This window comes from Salvelinus alpinus, chromosome 11 (assembly GCF_045679555.1).
Source record: "Salvelinus alpinus chromosome 11, SLU_Salpinus.1, whole genome shotgun sequence".
In the NCBI taxonomy this organism is placed as follows: domain Eukaryota; kingdom Metazoa; phylum Chordata; class Actinopteri; order Salmoniformes; family Salmonidae; genus Salvelinus; species Salvelinus alpinus.
The window spans coordinates 20,884,028-20,903,140 of NC_092096.1; the positions used below are offsets into that span (position 1 = coordinate 20,884,028).

At 42.8% G+C, this 19,113-nt stretch overlaps 2 protein-coding genes and 1 long non-coding RNA gene across 3 annotated transcripts in view; all 3 read right to left on the reverse strand.

Moving 5' to 3' along the window:
• Positions 1 to 612: 612 nt before the first annotated feature.
• LOC139533736 (uncharacterized) lies at positions 613 to 4,022 on the reverse strand. Its single transcript, XR_011666849.1, has 5 exons — positions 3,860 to 4,022; positions 3,148 to 3,179; positions 2,974 to 3,011; positions 1,597 to 1,648; positions 613 to 1,474 (listed from the first exon to the last, which is right to left on the reverse strand). It is a non-coding gene; the product is annotated as an uncharacterized lncRNA (long non-coding RNA).
• A 553-nt stretch (positions 4,023 to 4,575) lies between these two features.
• Positions 4,576 to 10,238, reverse strand: LOC139533730 (zinc finger protein ZFP2-like). Its single transcript, XM_071332049.1, has 8 exons — positions 10,000 to 10,238; positions 8,657 to 9,749; positions 8,145 to 8,347; positions 7,769 to 7,861; positions 7,225 to 7,320; positions 6,855 to 6,965; positions 6,368 to 6,491; positions 4,576 to 6,224 (listed from the first exon to the last, which is right to left on the reverse strand). The coding sequence occupies exons 2-8, from the start codon at positions 8,697 to 8,699 to the stop codon at positions 4,762 to 4,764; spliced, it is 2,133 nt and encodes a 710-aa protein (XP_071188150.1). The 5' UTR covers positions 8,700 to 9,749; positions 10,000 to 10,238; the 3' UTR covers positions 4,576 to 4,761.
• A 4,748-nt stretch (positions 10,239 to 14,986) lies between these two features.
• LOC139533278 (neuron navigator 3-like) overlaps positions 14,987 to 19,113 on the reverse strand; it is a 53,992-nt gene continuing 49,865 nt past the window's right edge. Inside the window, exon 31 of the mRNA XM_071331347.1 lies at positions 14,987 to 17,667. Coding sequence (XP_071187448.1) covers positions 17,548 to 17,667 — 120 coding nt within the window. The 3' untranslated portion in view covers positions 14,987 to 17,547. The remainder of the gene's footprint in view (positions 17,668 to 19,113) is intronic.

Genomic DNA, 19,113 nt, shown 5'->3' on the forward strand with positions numbered 1-19,113 from the left:
TGGCTTTAATGTGTGTGGGGGGGTGGGGGACGACGACTTTAAATACCTGAACCTGTTGACTATATACAGGGAAATATTCCACATTGTGTCAGCTGAACAAGACCTTTCAAGTGTTAGCATCTAACATGTATTTCATGGGTACAGACTCAAACTGCATTATTGATTGTATGGCTGGTGAGCCCTGAGTTTGGTTCCAATGCATAGCTTACTCCCCACCATTGGTCCAAAGGAAAGGAATATGCAACTCCTGAATATTGAAAATCAAAAACCCATATTGAGAAACTCAGGCATGTAACTTCTATACCTTTTCTTTGTTTTAAAACGTGCTTGCTATAATCAATGCTATTATTCTAGAGTAGAACACCATCTGGTGACCTGAATGTATTCTTGGATGGAGCCTTGTTCAACATTGTTTTGTTGTTGGAAAATATCATATCATGATATCTGCACTGCCATTTCACATTCAGTACTTGACTCTGTAACTGACATTCATCTTTTAACATAACGTTCTGTGTTAAATCCCTTCATAAGGCTTTCATATAAAAAAAAACAGTAGTACATTTGACTTTATTTCATGTTTTTGTTGCCATAGAAACAAACTGCTGACTCACCTTTTAACAACATATTTGTTTAATGAATGCTTTTATGAATTGGCTTCACATGTTTGTTTTGTTTTCACCTCCATAAAAAGGGGGCATCCAGTCTACTGGGTGCAGCTTGGCAGAAGTCCATGCCTGGCTAAATCCGCTACTGACCGTAGAATAGTTTCAATCACTAGAGATGTAATCTCCTCCCCTGGGTCCTGCTGCCTTTCGGAGAGTCTCTGAACTCCTTCTGTTGATTGTCTTGGCTTCCTGACTTGTGAGGACCCTGAGTCAGTAGATCTGGGACTGGCTGAGCTCACCTTTGAGACAGGTGTGGGAACAGTGGATGTTGGCAAGGCATTTTGGGGGGGTGCTGGTTGACTGGGCCCAGAGGAGAGATTGCTCAGTGGTCTCTGAAAGAGAGGAACTCCTCCGACTGTGAACTGACTGAAATCATTACTTGTGGCGTTTGCTGCACATTCTGCTACTTCACGTATGATCTTTACCATTTCCATGGTGAGCCCCAGTTCTTCTAAGAATGAACTGTGTGTGGGGTCTGTAGTGCAACTCTCCATAACACTATCCAACATGGTGATAATTACAGTCCCTGTCAGTCGGATAATTATCAGTTCACAGTCTTCCTCAGTGCAGTCCTGCCATCTTTTTTCCATTTTCTGATTGTCCCCATTTGGAGTTACAGGCAAGAGATTTTCTGGGATCACCGCATCAGACAACACCCCCGCCCCATACAAATATTTGTTCAGGACGCTTGAGACCCCTCCGCACACTTTTTGGAGAAGGCCCTCTACCGTCTTCCCCAAGATGTTATGTAGGCCAACACCGGAAACATCTTCCTGAGAGAAAGCAGTGGTTGACTGGGCAATGTATTCCTACAAGTAAATGAAAGATGTATGTTTAAAATTATGCAGGTTTATTAATACAAGTCAAGGCAAATGTTTATACAGTGAAACCACATACAGAGCAAAGGTATAGTTCACAATTGATGGCTCACCACAATTTTTCCTGCGTAACGGCGTATCGAGTCAGGTGTCGTCTCATTGTTCCTGCAGATATTTGACCATAATAGCTGTGTTAGCTGACTAAACTCCCCTCCATGGTGAAGGAAGTTTCTGATGAACAGGCTTTGTGGAGAAGTCTTTGTGGAATTCAGCTCTGACAACATCGATTCGCCCAAGGTCAATTCTTCAAAAAATTTAAATAATGAAATACCTACCTATACCTACCTATGTTTGTCCTCTGTAGTTGCGTGCCTTTATTTGCTGAAATCCATACCTTTTCAATAAATGTTAATGAAATACACTGCTCAAAAAAATAATGCTCTGGATTTGTGGCCTGCTGGAGGTCATTTTGCAGGGCTCTGGCAGTGCACCTCCTTGCACAAAGGCGGAGGTAGCGGTCCTGCTGCAGGGTTGTTGCCCTCCTATGGCCTCCTCCACGTCTCCTGATGTACTGGCCTGTCTCCTGGTAGCGCCTCCATGCTCTGGACATTACGCTGACAGACATAGCAAACCTTTTTGCCACAGCTCGCATTGATGTGCCATCCTGGATGAACTGCACTACTTGAGCCACTTGTGTGGGTTGTAGACTCAGTCTCATGCTACCACTAGAGTGAAAGCACCGCCAGCATTCAAAAGTGACCAAAACACCAGCCAGGAAGCATAGGAACTGAGAAGTGGTCTGTGGTCACCACCTGCAGAACCATTCCTTTATTGGGGGTGTCTTGCTAATTGCCTATAATTTCCACCTTTTGTCTATTCCATTTGCACAACAGCATGTGAAATGTATTGTCAATCAGTGTTGCTTCCTAAGTGGACAGTTTGATTTCACAGAAGTGTGATTGACTTGGAGTTACATTGTGTTGTTTAAGTGTTCCCTTTATTTTTTTGAGCAGTGTACAACCACTGACTGTTTGCTCATTGCTGTTGCTCTAAGATGGCAACTCAGTGAAAATGAGCATGTGCCAATTGAATCTTAAGGAAACAGCAGGTGGTTGTATTTGATTAACGTTTATTGAAAAAGTATGGATTTCAGCAAACAAAGAAAGGCACGCAACTACTGAGGAAAACATAGGTATAAGGTAAGCATTTCATAATATTTATATATATTTTTTACAAGTATTGACTTTGGACGAATCAATGTAGTCGTAGCTGAATTCCACAAAGACTGACTTGTCTCTGCTTCACTCTGTTGGTGTTCATTAGAAACTTCCTTTACCATGGCTGGGGTTTCATGTGACATGAATGATACTATTAGATAATTCATTAGATTATTTTCTGTGGGAAAAAAATGTATATAGGCCTAAATATAGAATTACATATTATAATTAAATAGGATCTATGTGGGCCTCAATTTTCTAATGTAATTTCACCTGGCGTTCTCAATGGTTACAGGGGTTGACCTCTTCTTCTAGTTCCATGTTAAAATAAACAAATACACACAAACTCAAGTTAACACCGTTTGAAACACGACTTCTACAGTAATTTATCCGGCAATAAATTCTTGTTTTGTAGCCTTTACAAATATAGTCTAACAATCGACATACCTTTCTCCCTCTCTTCGGCATTGTAGCAGTTGCTTAGATTCAAAACAAATGGAACACAGTTAACCACGGCAAATGTCGTGTCATAACATGATGTACTTTAATTATATTCCTGGGTTGCACGTTTCGTCATACAATATTGTTTTGAACATTCGTTTTATTCGACTGATGCCCAGCTGAGCATTCTATTTAATGTGGTCTTGGTGTTGATGAAGATATTGTATGAAGTGCATTACCGTGGCTTGGAAACCCAATGACATTTTAAAAAGGAGGAAAATAATTAGTAGGACAAGCTTTTGTCATCATTGTAATGTCGTCAGATTGACTTTATATGCAGTATAACTTCAGCTAGCTAGCTACGATTGTGGGGAGAGCATCGACATTTTAGTTAGCTTAACGTTAGCACTGGTAGCTTTTTCTGCCGAACTTTGCTAGCTCATGATGCCGACATTGCCATTTCTCAAGTAAACTTGACATAATGATGGCAATTTAGTTTTCTACAAATGTTATCTACTTTAGCAATGTCATTAGCCCCAGTTCAGAAAGACTGAGCATCAGCTGGACATCAATATGATGCGGCATCTGTGCAACGGTGCAACCCATGAATAGCTAGCTACATTATGTTTTGACAGAATCATAAAAGAGAAAGGGATTTTGTAGAACCTTGTTTTGTTAAGTCAGTTGTAAAGTTTACAGGCGAGATGTTGATCGTCACCTGAATTTTGTCGCCAGACACGACTCGATCTCCACCAGTAGGTGTCAGTAGCTCGTTAGACTCCAGGGGTGTGTTCAGTTAGGTTTAACGTTTACGCTGCGTGACGGTTTGTAGTGAACGACACGATAACCCCCCGCCGATGATAAATGGTATACTTTATTAAGAAAAGTTCAGTTGTAATAAAATACTTCATAATGAACCATAGTATTTTCTCAGATTAAAAGACGGATGACCTAGGCATTCTAAATAAAACATTTAAATACATGTTCATCCTTGATATGGTATATGCCATTATCAGAAAAAGCCTTAGTACGTATATCAGAAAGCATATTTGTGTAGTGTTAGAATTTAATTTTGTCAACTCAACCTCAAATGATAATTACCTAACCATACCTTACCATTGTGCCCAATGATAATTTAAATCATTGGTTGCTTATTTCTAAATGTGTCACATGACTGTTGCTTTAACCTCAAAAGGGATATCTTTACACTTATAATTATTTCACACCAATCTTGCTTGGTGCAGTACTTCCTAACGAAACAGAAAAGCCATCTGATCAGAGAGGGAGCACCATATTGTTTTTCAGTTGACTAGTTTATGGGCAGTGGGCTGATCTAACAGGTCTACTGTTGGAAAATGTGTGTGTACAACATTTGTGTTGGAATGTTAACAGGGAAATACAAGAGATGAGCCAAGAAAAATTCCACACCAAGTGTTAAAATAAAATGTTTAATGTGAATTAAAGGCATAATTGTATTTTTTAATAGAGGCATGTTGTAAGGCTGAGTTTGAGTAAAATGCATATATTTTGTCCTCATACTATTCAGTAATGCAGTCCATAAACATGATTTGGAAAATAAATTAATATACATGACAATATTTTCTTAGGTTCTCGCCATGATTAGACACCTTTCCCTATGTGAGTGCGCAGGTGCCTTTTGAGACGCGTTGAGGTGGAGAAGCACTTTTTACACAACATACAGGAGTATGGGCGCTCTCCTGTGTGTGTCCGCAGATGCATGGTCAGGTCTGACGAACACCTAAACCTCCGTTCACAGACCGAGCACGGGTATGGCCGCTCCCCTGTGTGTATTCGCCTGTGGAGGAGCAGCTCCCCAGAGGTCAGGAAGGTCTTTCCACACTGAGCGCACTGATGCGGTCTCTCCCCTGTGTGCATCAGGTTGTGTCTTATGAGTGAAGTAGACTTGGCAAACTCCTTCCCACAGTGTGTGCAAGAGAATGGTCGCTCCCCTGTGTGGGTATTCATGTGTTCACTCTGTGCACGCTTGGTTTTGAAGCTCTTGGGACACTGAGAGCAAGAGAACGGTCTGAAGTCGCTGTGGCTGCGTTGGTGTCTTACCAGCTCCCCATGTGTTAAGAAGGTCTTCTGACAGACGGTGCAGAGGTATGGCCTCTCCCCTGTATGAATCCTCTCGTGTCTTGTCAGGCCCGCGAGCTGAGTAAAGCTTTTCTCGCAGAAGGAGCACTGGAAAGGCCTCTGCCCGTTGTGAATCAGTTGGTGTCTGTTCAGTATCTGTAACTGGGTGAAACTCTTGCCGCACTCCGGGCACGGGTACGGCCGCTCCTTGGTGTGGATTTGCCGGTGCTTGTTCAGCAGCCACACGTGAGTGAAGCCCTTGCCGCACTCTGCGCAGGGGAAGGGTCTCTCTCCGGTGTGCTTCATCTGATGTCTCCTCAGGTCAGACGGGCGGCCGTAGATCTTCTCACACTGGGAACACTTGTAATGGCGATTCACCACGTGGGTTTGCCTATGCTTCAGCCGCTCTAGTACGGTGTCAAAGCTAGCCCCACATTTCTGACACTTGTACTGACCACTCCCTTTGTCGTTTGGCTCCTCCTGCTGCTCTGTGGACTGTAGTGGGGGATCAGCACTCTGGCCACAAGGCGTTCTGGTGAAGTGCAGGGACAGTAGGCCCAGTTGGGTGAACCCCTTGCCACATTGAGGGCAGATATATGGGCGTTCCCCGGTGTGAATCCGCTGATGCCTCGTCAGATCCCAGGAGTTTTTGAAACCCTTGTCGCACTCCTTGCAGGTGTACGGACGCTCCCCTGTGTGAATGCGCTGGTGCCTGGTCACGTCTGACGAGCGAGTGAAAGTCTTTCCACACTCGTGGCATGTGTGAGCACCGGGTTCAGAGCTTACGTGGATAGGGAAAGGCTTGGGGAATTCAGGACGGGGTAACTTTTTCCTGGGAAGCGCTGGGTTCTCTTCAGTTTTCTGGAGCTTGCTGTACTCCTCTGGGTGATTTCGCTCAATGTGCTGGAGGAGGTAGGATTCCTGCATGTGGAAGAATGGGCACTGGGAACAGGCAAAGACCTGTGAAGACATCTCAACGGTGTGACCTGAAGGAATACAATGGGAAAAGGAGACTAATAATGTGAGAGGCAGCACAAGCATTAGGTGGTTGTTTTTACAGGGCATACCACAGTCTCAACATTTTATTATATGTAGTAACAGAGAAAGACATTCAATATTTCCTCCTTACTCTGAGTGCCCAAGTTTTCAAGACATGTGTGGTGTTGCAGCAGGGATTTTAGGTCCTCAGGTTGAGAGAGGGCCTGCAAACACTCCTCCAGGACAGAGGGAGCAGAACTGAGCCATGACACAGTCTATAGGAGCAGAGATGCAAACAAGTGAGTGACAATATGCTGGAAAGTTTACATGTTTTTTTTCACACCGGGGAACGTTACAAAATGCTAGGCCCATTTCAAGAAAACCAGAGAAGCCGCTGGCTAGCACCTCAGCTAACAGCGTGGCCCCAGAGTGGCTATAAGGCAGAGGTTATGTGCAGAAAGTGACAGTACAGCTTGGATATCTTCTCCTAATAAGATACAGAAGATATTACCCTCCTATAACTTAACCAGTCTAAATGTTGCCATCATGGTCAGCACTGCAGGATTTTCCCAATACAATAACAGAAGGTGACTTGAACCCAGCTGAAGGTGACCTAGTGAGGTGTTACTTTGTGGTACCTGTCCAAGGTCTGGTACTGGCAGTATCTTCTCCAGTTTAGAAAGGAATTCCCACACAAGTAGTTGCATATCTGTGTCATAGCTGGCGCCGTACTCCGTCGGAAACACTTCCTGGAATCAAGATAGATGGGGATATAATTGGTGTCGGGTGAAGTTGACCCTAGATGCTAATCTTGTGTCAGTTCTGCATTTACCCCACTGGTGGTCAAGGTTAGATTGGGGGCGGGGAAGCTGATCCTAGATCTGTACCTATGGGAAACTTCCCTCCGGGGCAATATAATTCCAAGGACTGTAAATATTGTCTTTGGTAACTAAACAGAACCAGGAAGCTAGAGAGAGAGACGTTAACATATGATGGAGGCAGACTGACCTGGAAGAAGTGTTCTCTCTCCGCTGGGTCTTTCAGCAAAGTCTGGATGAGCTCCAGGAAGATGGCCTCTTCTGCATCCACCTCAGCATCTCCACTCTGTGAAATAGAACTTATCAGTGATAAGGGAACAGTAAACCACCGTCACCCACCACTGAAAATAAGAGGGAGCAACACTGCAGTCCTTGACATATAGGAGCAAGCACTGGAAATTAGCACAAGCTAATTGGTGCAAAGGATCTGACGGTTGCTTATTCAATATGTCAATGTTTTAATTCTCTTATCCTAGGCAAATAAGTGATTTAAATATGCACATTTCAAATGATAGGAATGGCAAACGCGGTTCCATAAAGACCAGGGGCCATATACATCAAGCATCTCAAAGTAAGCTGATTTAGGATCAGTTTGGCCTTTTACATCACAATGAAAAGGATTACAAGGACAGAGGGGACCTGATCCTAGATCAGCACTCCTCCTCTGATAAGTTTGATACATATGGTCCCAGGACAATTTGAACAGTTGTCCTCCACAGAGTATCATTACTTACCCCTGTGTGTCCAGGGGGGCGAATTCTGTCCAGGTGGGGTTGGATGATCTGGATATCAGCTGTATGATCAGCGGAACACAACTCTAGTATCACCTGAAAGGAATAACAGTATTCAAGGAAGTAGACAACAGCACCCAACAAATGATGACCACCGACAGAACCTGAGCAATCAGGACAATAGAACCCAACTCATCAGGACCATGGACAACCCCCATGCAATCAGGAAAATGGACAGAACCTAACTAATCAGCAGCTACATAAACCGCAAGATAAAGACCGTTTTAATCACAGATGGCTCTAAACACACTGTCCAAACTACTGCTGTTAGGTTCTCCAGTTTACAAAAACAACATCCTTAACTGTATTCGCTACTAACCCTTGTTCGCAGCCGCAGAAGAAGCTTGGCTCTCTGTTTCTCATTCAACAGGTCTGGAACTGTCGCTGTCACAAGGCCGACGAACTCCTCTAGTTTCTCATAATCCATGACATCTCTTCGTTGCGCTACTTGCCACATGGCCGCAGAGAGCAGCCTCAGAGGTGGTATCAACAGGCGCAAAGAGGATAACGGGAGGAAGATATCTACGGGCAAAAATTGGTCATTGAGTTTGGTGAGAGAGACGACACAATCTTTGGACAATAATTATTGGTAGTGCGGGTTAGGAGGCATAACGTTACATTGTCGCATAACTTGAGTAGACGCTAGCAAATAAAGATGTAGCTAAAATGTGAATCAGTGGCCCAACTATTTTATCTATTCGATCCATCTTCTAGTAGCTAGTCTACCCCAATGGCTGGTCCACCCTAGACAGTCTGTATCTTTGCTACAACTAACAGTAGCCGCAAGTTGCTAGCTAGCCAACGTTAGCTAGGTACTTATTTTAAACGAACCTGCATTCTCCACTGGTTTTGTCGTGACACAAATTTCCATCATTATAGATAATTGAGTTGTGACTTATATAACTTTAATTAACTAGTTTGGTTTATATTAAACCCAGAAAGACATTTGGGAGTATAATAGTTTAGCTTATCCACTATCTGGCAGGCTAGCGTTCTTCCTCTTCTTTTTTTATCTTCCGGGAAAGTTTTCTTCCTCTCTGGTCCTTCAATGGGAAAAGGCGCTTATACTGCCACCTACCGACCATTCATTGGCACGACTCTGGTGTAAACTTCCAGCTGTCTTAATTTACTGTGCTACTACAAAAACAAACTATTATTTGTATAAAACATACTGTCAAAATGATTAGTAAATATGATTCCCCTATGCACATCTGAGAATGTGACATAAAAAAACATGTTTATTTAGGAATTTACATAAGTTTATATCATAGTGTACATCACTTTAATTCCAGACAACAGACTTACAGATCTCTGGTTTATGCCAATGCAGTTTCAGTAGGATCTTTGTTCAAGAGACCGGGAATACATCTCTTTCCCCTTATTGCTGTAATCTTGTTCCAATCATCATGTTTAGGTGGCTCAATCAAGTCGCCTTCTCTCATTTGTCTCATATCCAAATCAGAAATACACATTTTAGAGAGAGCACACTTTATTCCACTAGCTACATCATGTTAACCTGCAGTTCTTGTGACGTTGCAGTCATTTAGCAGTCACTTTTATCCAGAATGAGGTGTTGTCTTGAAGTTGAGTTTCACATTTTAAAGTCTGACTGCCACAAATCATTGTCTTGATTTCAACAACAGGCATATTCAAATGTTATGGTCTCACAATTTTGCTATTTTCTGGACATACTGACAAATACTGGTAAATATTCCATATAATGCCAAAATGTGGGCAGTTAAAAACAAAACATAGGCCTAACAAAGGAAGACATCCAATATAATTTGAACACGAATCTGGTCGAGGCGTGTAAACCTTATACTTCAGTGTTGTAAACACTCCTTTTTAAAGATCGATCATTTCAACCAACAGGGGGTCATGGTTAAAGGGGGCAGCATTTCAAGTGTAGAATTCCAAGTCACTCCTGCAAGGGATACAATTCAACAAATTATTAATCATCTTGAATACACATGTTCAGGTGCGCAACCAGATTTTAAAAAAAGCTGGTATTTGTAAATTTTTATTTTATATGATAAATTAGCTAACTTTAACATACACAGGGTGTGCCCAAACACAACAAACTTTACTGGCACTCTCACTTCCTTAGCCACCATAGCTAGCAAGTCTCATTTGTAGCTATCTATCTGGGGTTTTGCAGTAGTACTCAAACTTACCATTTTAGCTAGGGAACTATGAAATACATAACGAGGAAAAATGCGATGTCAAACATCACAAACAGCCAAAAGTCAAACCAGTATGAGTGTTTTGGTAAAGATACCAAAGCTCCTTTCGTGTCCAAACTCTCTTCCGAGCCCATTTTCAGGAAGTGTGTGGATGAAGAGCACCGCCCCAGTGCTATCGTAGCCCTGTCTATTTCTTACTCTTTGCCTCCACCTAGTGGCTTCTTCTTCGAGGTTCAACGGTGGTTGGCATCCAATTCGTTGCATTACCGCCACCTACTAGACTGGAGTACAACTTCCTTGTACTTTGCTTAAAAATAAAAATTTACTAAATAAATACCCTACCATCTAACATTACACTCACACATTAAAAAAATAATTAAATGAACACCACCCTACTCCACTAATTAAATGTATTTATTCCTACCTCATGCCATCATCCTGAAAGGATGGGACATCACCACTTAACACATCCTGTAACTCTAATGATGTCAAGTCTCGCACACCCAAATACCACTCTGCAGCTGCCACCACAACCTCAATTTTATGCGACTTCCATTCCATCCCTGCAGTACAGTTGATAACCATCGCTATAAATGCTAAAAATCCAATCTTACTAAAACTTATATCACTTTGTGGCCTATCCCTATGTACTGGTATGTCTCTACTACTCTCACCACTCCTCCCCCTTAACCCATCTTCCTCTAGTTTCTGCACTGCATCAGCATATGACAACTTCTGTACTACTCTAACTCTAGAAACCTCAACCTGCCTCTCTCGCACGGGACATTTCTGATCCCCAGCTCCATGTGTACCCCTACAATTAACACATTCCACTACTTACCCCAATACTACACATTCCTTTGTCTCATGCCCTTCTGCACACTTCTCACCCACATACACTCGTACAGGATAACTTATATATCCTAACTTCACTTTGTCGGGCAAAGACTCAACTTCAAAACTCAAAAGAACAGACAATGACTCTTCTGTTCCCCACTCTCGCCACCCTGTCTGCATCGCATCAAACGACGAGCATCACATACACCAAGAATCTTTCCCCTCAGCTGATCAAGTTTTATATTTACTGCTTCCCCAGTTATCACTCCTTTCATTGGTGCACTTTTCTTGAGAGCGAAACAATTCACTTTTCTTGCCCCCATTCGTTTTACTCTGAGTGCATTCTCCCTCTGGCCAACAGAAACACAAACAATTATCACTAGACAACTTCTGGTTACCCTCACTGATTCCACATTACCCAACTCTTTTCACCCACTGTGAAACCACAAATGAATCAGCCAAAATCAAGAGTCCACTTTTTCCATTAACTTCACTCCTACTGTCATAAACTCATCTTTTTCCTGATCCTTTTCCTGATCCTCGGTGCATACCTCGGTCTCCGATAACTTCACCACACCTACCACCTCCGATACTTCACCCTCATTCACTTCCATTTCTCCTCCTGTCTTCAGCTCCCTCTGCTTACACTTTCTACCATTCTTTAACAAATCATCTCCCTTTTCCCCACTACTCAAGCTCACCCTCTTCTTCCCTCTCTCTCTTAGACCTCCTCTCCCTCTCCTTTTCCCTCCATTCCTCCTCCGTTTTCCAAGTATACGTCTCCTTATGATAATACTGCACTACTCCTGACAACTATCTTGTTCTTGCTTTCTCTAGGGACTCAATTTCCGCTGAGGTGTCCGTCCTCCATTTCCGCTGAGGTGTCCGTCCTCCTCCCCCTCCACCTAGTGGAGCTTATAGTACAGTTTCTTCTTCTTCTTCTTCTTCTTCTTCTTCTTCTTCTTCTTCTTCTTCTTCTTCGATATCATGGCGGTCCGCAAACAAACGTTTAAAGTGCATGTCGCCACCTACTGTGCTGGAATGTACAATCAATCATGATCTGCCCAAGTCTGTACTACCATGAAAATAAAATTCACAACAAAATAAATCACTAACTTCTACCACACTAGAAACCTCAACCCCATCAAACTTTATATCATGCTGAATCACTCCACCCTTAGGATTGTTCAGCATGTCAACAACCATTTCAACAGTAACATCTATTACCCCCAATATCTCTTTTGCCGTCTCCACAATAACCTTCAACCTGGCATTTCTGCTTTCCACAACCCGAGTCGTATTGATAACCTTACCAATAAAAGCTTTGAAGTCAACTTTATTCATTATCAAAGTGTCCTTTGACACCACACATTCATGAGCACAAGATTTCTGAACAAGCTTCCAAACCATGCCAGGACCATCAGAAACACCAGCCCAGACAGTAGGTCCACTTACTACACGTACATCCATGTAAGATCCATCAGTCTGACAGTAGGTCCACTTACTACATGTACATCCATGTAAGATCCATCAGTCTGACAGTAGGTCCAATCACTACACATACATCCATGTAAGATACATCAGTCTGACAGTAGGTCCACTTACTACAGGTACATCCATGTAAGATACATCAGTCTGACAGTAGGTCCACTTACTACACGTACATCCATGTAAGATACATCAGTCTGACAGTAGGTCCACTTACTACACGTACATCCATGTAAGATACATCAGTCTGACAGTAGGTCCACTTACTACAGGTACATCCATGTACGATACATCAGTCTGACAGTAGGTCCACTTACTACACGTACATCCATGTAAGATACATCAGTCTGACAGTAGGTCCACTTACTACACGTACATCCATGTAAGATACATCAGTCTGACAGTAGGTCCACTTACTACACGTACATCCATGTAAGATACATCAGTCTGACAGTAGGTCCACTCACTACACGTACATCCATGTACGATCCATCAGTCTGACAGTAGGTCCACTTACTACACGTACATCCATGTAAGATCCATCAGTCTGACAGTAGGTCCACTCACTACACGTACATCCATGTAAGATCCATCAGTCTGACAGTAGGTCCACTCACTACACATACATCCATGTAAGATCCATCAGAACCTGCCTCTGAATATGAAACATCATGACTGATCCTCCTTTCACTGTAACTGGCATCCACCAAATGCTGCACTGTTGTTCTCCGCCACAATTACGGTACTTAACCTTCACATTGTTTTCACGGTAATCATGTGCCCCTCCACACTTGGCACATCTTTTCTTTCCTTTACAATGAGTAGCTACATGTCCCATTCTTTGGCATTTAAAACACTGCAGTGCATATGGGACAAATTCTCTAACATTAAAACTAAGGAATCCTATCTGTACTTTTCCCGGCAAGACATCATTGATAAGCTTTCACTTCTTTGACCCTCTTTCCTACTGAACAACGTTTTGGCCTCAATCACTCTGCCTGCCTTCACATTGTCTTTAATTATCATCTGCGGACATAGATATTGGGACCCCAGTGATGACTCCCCTCAATCTAGCATAAACACCAGGGGAATGGCTTTCATCTTCTTTCCATTAAGCTTTTCCATTTCCAGTATCTTCTCTTGCTGAGCCGGACTACCACACAATATTTACAATCTACCATTTCCAATGAGCCGAGCTAATTTCACTTCACCTTCCTCTTTCTCTACGGCATTAGTTCGTCAGATAGGGTGTAAGTGAGGCCCTGTGGTCTCATCAAACACCATCACCATTTCCACTCCAAGACTTCATTACTCTTGCTTCCTACCATGGCCCTCTTTATGCTTTCTTTACTAGAAAATCCACTACTACTCTGTATCATGATCTCTCTTCTTCCTATGTCTTTCCACTACCGACCATTCCGATCCTTGACCCTCATCCTCCCGCTCCATAGCATCAGAACTGACACCCATATTGTCCTCATTCCAGCACAGCTGTTGTTTCACCAACCTTTTCTCCATTTCGTCTGCACTACTCACCGCCATTTCCGACCTCCAACCCTCACTCACAACCCCCTTCTTCCCAAATTCTTCCAATCAGGTTCCAATGAATCGTCAGGTTTCCCCATGTAACTACTGGCAGATATAACTCAAGGGTCTTTTCTCAATTGCATTCTCCTCGTGTCCTCTCTCATCGCCCCCTTCTCAAAACCCAATGGAAGAAAGGGTCAGAGGGGCGGGACCTCTGGCTTTCTCATGCAATGGGTTTTGAGGAGGCGGCAAAGAGAGAGGACGCAAGAAGGATACAATTGAGAATCTCCCATTATCAATGTAACCGCTTACTATTATAGCAGTTCATAATATAAATGTATTGTAATATTGTAGTATTGCTTATACCTGATATTGTATTATAATTACTAATCATTCCTCTTCTGTACTTTCAGAAACGATGTTTAAATTTTCTTTTTTTTTCTTTTTTTAAATCAATTGAAGCACATTTGAAGGAACCCATGTTAATAACAATTGGCCATTTAACACAACTGGGCCTGGAGTTGCTGACATCTTTCTCAGCGAACATTGACGCCGGCTTTTGTTGGACTAGCAACATAATGTGAACGTACACTCATTTACAAGTGAGCTTTTTAGAATTTCAAATATGGTGTATTTGATCAAGAGCACTCAGAGTTCTGGAGTGGCTCACAGGGTTGGCCATTACTCATCCAGTAGCTCACTGACACGGATAGGTAAGCCAAAGCTGAATGATAGACTAACACTTGTTGGCACAGTAATCGGTTATAGTGGCATAATCTATTGGGCACAATAATGTTACCCAGCCAGCACCTTCCATCCCCAACATGATTCTCTATGAGGGATAGGTTAATGTTAAGTTTAGCCATAGTTGTAGAACTAAGTGGAACCCCTGTCCACAGCTGTACTCTATGTCCAGATACAGGTGCTGGTTCTGGCAGGAACAAAGTTACATCCCAAACAAATGTATGTTCAAATAAAACTGCACAGTAGCAAAGAGCGGCCGTAAATAAAGGTAAGACCAGTTGTGTGTCTTAACATTTGTTTGGGATATCTCCGAGTCTGTACTAGAGGAAAGATATGGTGGAGAAAAAATGAACAGAGACATGAGATAGAACAGGACACATTGTTTGCTCATGTGACACCAAATACCATTTATTAGGGCTTTACAAAGACTACAAAATCCCTCCAGATGATTTAAATCGCTGTCTCTGTCTATTTACACGATATGTTACATACAAATGTACAAAATATAAAACATTTAAGGACAAATGTTTCAACAAAAAAGAAACTCTTCTCTGAAAGCAGTAAATGCAATGTTTTCAACTAAGATGTAATTGCAATTTGATGGTGTCACCATGACATAATGGTACACTGTTTGTGTTGTGAAAACATCTGGTTAACTAGGCAACTGATGGTGTCCTAGGGGAGCGGGGAGGAGTGACTAGATGTCTGTTGTGTTGGAGGGGAGCTATGTCTTACCGACAATCCGTGTGTGTGTGTGTGTGTGTGTGTGTGTGTGTGTGTGTGTGTGTGTGTGTGTGTGTGTGTGTGTGTGTGTGTGTGTGTGTGTGTGTGTGTGTGTGTGTGTGTGTGTGTGTGTGTGTGTCAGGCTCTAAGTTTAGATGCAGACTGATGGCGTAGACCAACAATGATGCGTGCAAAAACAAAATAAAAAATACATTTGTCACAGACAAGTGATGACAACAAGAGCTTGTCCTGAGGTTGTGACAACATTTTCTGCAGAAAATGGAATCTGATAGATTTATTTGACCAGTAGCACCTGTTATTTGGAATTGTAAATAGCACAACAGCAGGTAAATAGTACCTCAGAATGGGATGACAAAAAAAATTGGATTCTACTAAAACCGGTGAATACAAGACTGAATGAAAGTATATTCAGAAATGTTACAGTGTAATGCTTTGTGAAGTGAATTTTCGCCTGTTGAATAGGGGGATGTGTCACCAAATACTAGTTCCAGAGAATACACAAAAGGGAAATCTGTAACAATGACCAGATTTGCTTTTCTTGATAAATTTAATGGTTTGCTCCTCAAATCAGTGACTTAGTGAACATTAATATACGGCGTTAAAAAAAATAATATCATACTGTACATCGTATGCCTCCTGCATAGGCAAGACAGCCAATCACCACAAGACATACACCTGTTTCTGACAGCTTGTTGGTTTTTGCATTTCTATTTTGTATTTTTTTGCAACGTACAATAATTCTCAGCGAGTTAAAGCGTAATATAACATCAACAGGGAAGAATGCATCTCTGATTCACTGTGCAATACTTTATTATTTACACCCCCACTTTAACTGTGCAAAACCAACCCACTCATTAATGGAGGAAGGACAATCAAAATCCAAAATGGCTTCTGTCCCTACCACACGCTGTTATGTAAAAGTAAAAGTCTCCTTCAAATGTTCCCCCCTAGAAAGCTTAAAACATGCTCCTTAGGCTATAAAATCAAAAGGGTCGGGTTGTGCTCATGACAGTTCAAGTGAACCCAGCTCAACTGGGTAAAAGCAACAACTAAAAAAATGCCCACCCCTTTGAACTTTTATACAATTGGTCAGTTCTACTTGCAAATACAGTATAACAGCCATTATGCTTGTACAATATAACTGTCAGAAACAAAAGTGGATGGTTTTGGGCAACATACTTTTTGACAGGATTTGTGAGATATTTTGGCCTAAAAGTAGTTATAAAACTCTCCTTTAAGATTAAAGCACCCACTGAGACGATATGGGACCACTTCATTTGAATGGTTGTGTGTCAGGAAGTGTGTGTTCCTGTCAATCTCCTATCTACTCAGGATGGTCAGCAGGGAGCCAAAGGCTGAAGCTCTGTCTCAGAGCTTTGCATTGAGAAAGCACCAATATCAGGCTTGTACTGTTCTTGACCTGGCCCTTGGATTGAAGGAGCCATCACTCCCTGCATCACCCATCTGTTGGTATAGTGCTGTCGATCTTTTAAGGAAAGGGTGAACAACTGGTCTGCTAGTGTGAAAAGCCTAAAAGGACTCTGTGGATGTGGACGGACACGTCGCAGTGCACTTGGCAGTAAATCAAACGGTAACATTGGCACTGCCCATTGTTTCACAGTAGCAGTTGGTTGGACGACACACAATGCTCTTTTTGTGCTTGTTGGCGAGTGGTGTATGGAGGGTCTTGGCATTGCCTGTAAACTAGGGACAGGTTTGAGCACGGGACCAGCACCATGTGGCTCGTCTGAGGTCAGGGATTGACGGGAGGGATACGTGCCTTTTTTTGTTCAGCACCTTAGTAAACGAAACCAGAATTTGGCCCTTGTAAACATCCGTAGTTAATACAACAACTGTGAATCAACATAAATAAAACTATAATGTCAATTCCAGTTTTATGGTGTAGAACCACAGACATAATTGTCTCTCACTGTGTACGTGCAGCCTGCATTTTGGGATGCCACATCTAGTGGAGAAATGGAGGACTGTGTCTCAACCACCATACACAAAAATCTACTCCATTTTGTCAGAGGGCTTACTCCCCCCAACCCCGCTAACAGACATCTCCTGACTACACACATCTCTCTGTCTTATGTGTGGGGTGCCTGGAAGTGTTCGAGCCGCCACGTCTCGCTGACGCTACGCTGAAAAGCGCTCCGCTCCGTCACTCCATCTGAGGTCTCCTCTCCGAGCTCTCGTCTAGAGCGCCGACTCCAGCGACGAGTCCAGCTGGTCGTCATGGTGACTGGCGCCGTCGCTGTCGCAGCTCTGCGCGCTGGAGTAGTTGGCCGCCTCCTGCAGCCTCATTAGCATGTTCATCTGGAAAACACAGAAAACAAACAACCAATAAAAAGAGTGGTAAACAAAAAGAGAGCCAACACCACATTGATATTCAGAATCCACTATCACAACAACAAGGTCTTAGACTGGGTATTATCATTAAGGTGACATTGCAGTGGTCCTTTATCAGAGATAGACACCAGGGGGCCCGAGTGTCAGTTGCTTTTTCCACTTGCATCGTGCTTAATTGCACACAAGACGTGGTTTTAAAAGAAAGATGAAAACCAGCCGATCCTCAAGGCCCTGAGGAACGGAGTGGCCCATTCCTACCATATATGGAAAGCACCGGGCACAGCGGTCTTCATTTTCCCTGTAATGGTCCTTGTGGGCCTATAGGGAGGCGAGCGGCCAGGGCTGGGAAGCTCTGTGCAGGCCTCCTCTGATGATTACACAGTAATGTGTTGAGGATTAAGTGGCCAACAGAGAAAGCCCATTCCTATTCAACTCCCCAGGAATCGCCTGCCACACGGTTTATCACGACGCACAAAGTGGAATTAAAGTGTAGTCATCCGAATAACGAGCTGCTGACATTTCTGAGCTTAATGGGTTGTGTGTGTGTGTGTGTGTGTGTGTGTGTGTGTGTGTGTGTGTGTGTGTGTGTGTGTGTGTGTGTGTGTGTGTGTGTGTGTGTGTGTGTGTGTGTGTGTGTGTGTGTGTGTGTGTATGGGGGGGGGGGTTGTGTGTTTAAATCCCCCTTTGTCTTTTCTTCTTTCAAAAGACAAGGTCATCTGCGGTCACGTTTGTTATTGGTATCCTTGGAAACTGGCTTCCACCTTTACTCACTGATGTCTCTTTTTTTATTGTTTATTATTTATTATTATTATGTCCAACAACATGGTCTCCTTCATGTTACTTCACTTAGCTTCAGGAAACGTAAAACTCTTAGAAAACTATTTTCATATGACTCTATTTTACATATCACTGTACAAATAAAACGGTCATTAAAATCAGCATTCAGAGTTAGAATCAGCTATCAGTTAGAACATGCCTGTGATTTCAGTCTTCATCGTGTTTTTTATTTTTTTTATTCAAGCTTTATTTAACTAGGCAAATCAGTTGAGAACAATGACGGCCTAGGAACAGTGGGTTAACTGCCTTGTTCAGGGGCAGAACGACAGATTTTTACCTTATCAGCTCGGGGATTCAATCTAGCAACCTTTCGGTTACTGGCCCAACTCTCTAACCACTAGGCTACCTGCCGCCCTGAATCATTGTGTTGTGCTAGCTCTCTAACCAATATGTCTATATTTTCTGGACCACTGAAGTGGCCCCCCCTTGGGTTGTGCCGTGGCGGAGATCTTTGTGGGCTATACTCGGCCTTGTCTCAGGATGGTAAGTTGGTGGTTGAAGATATCCCTCTGGTGGTGTGGGGGCTGTGCTTTGGCAAAGTGGGTGGGGTAATATACTGCCTGTTTGGCCCTGTCC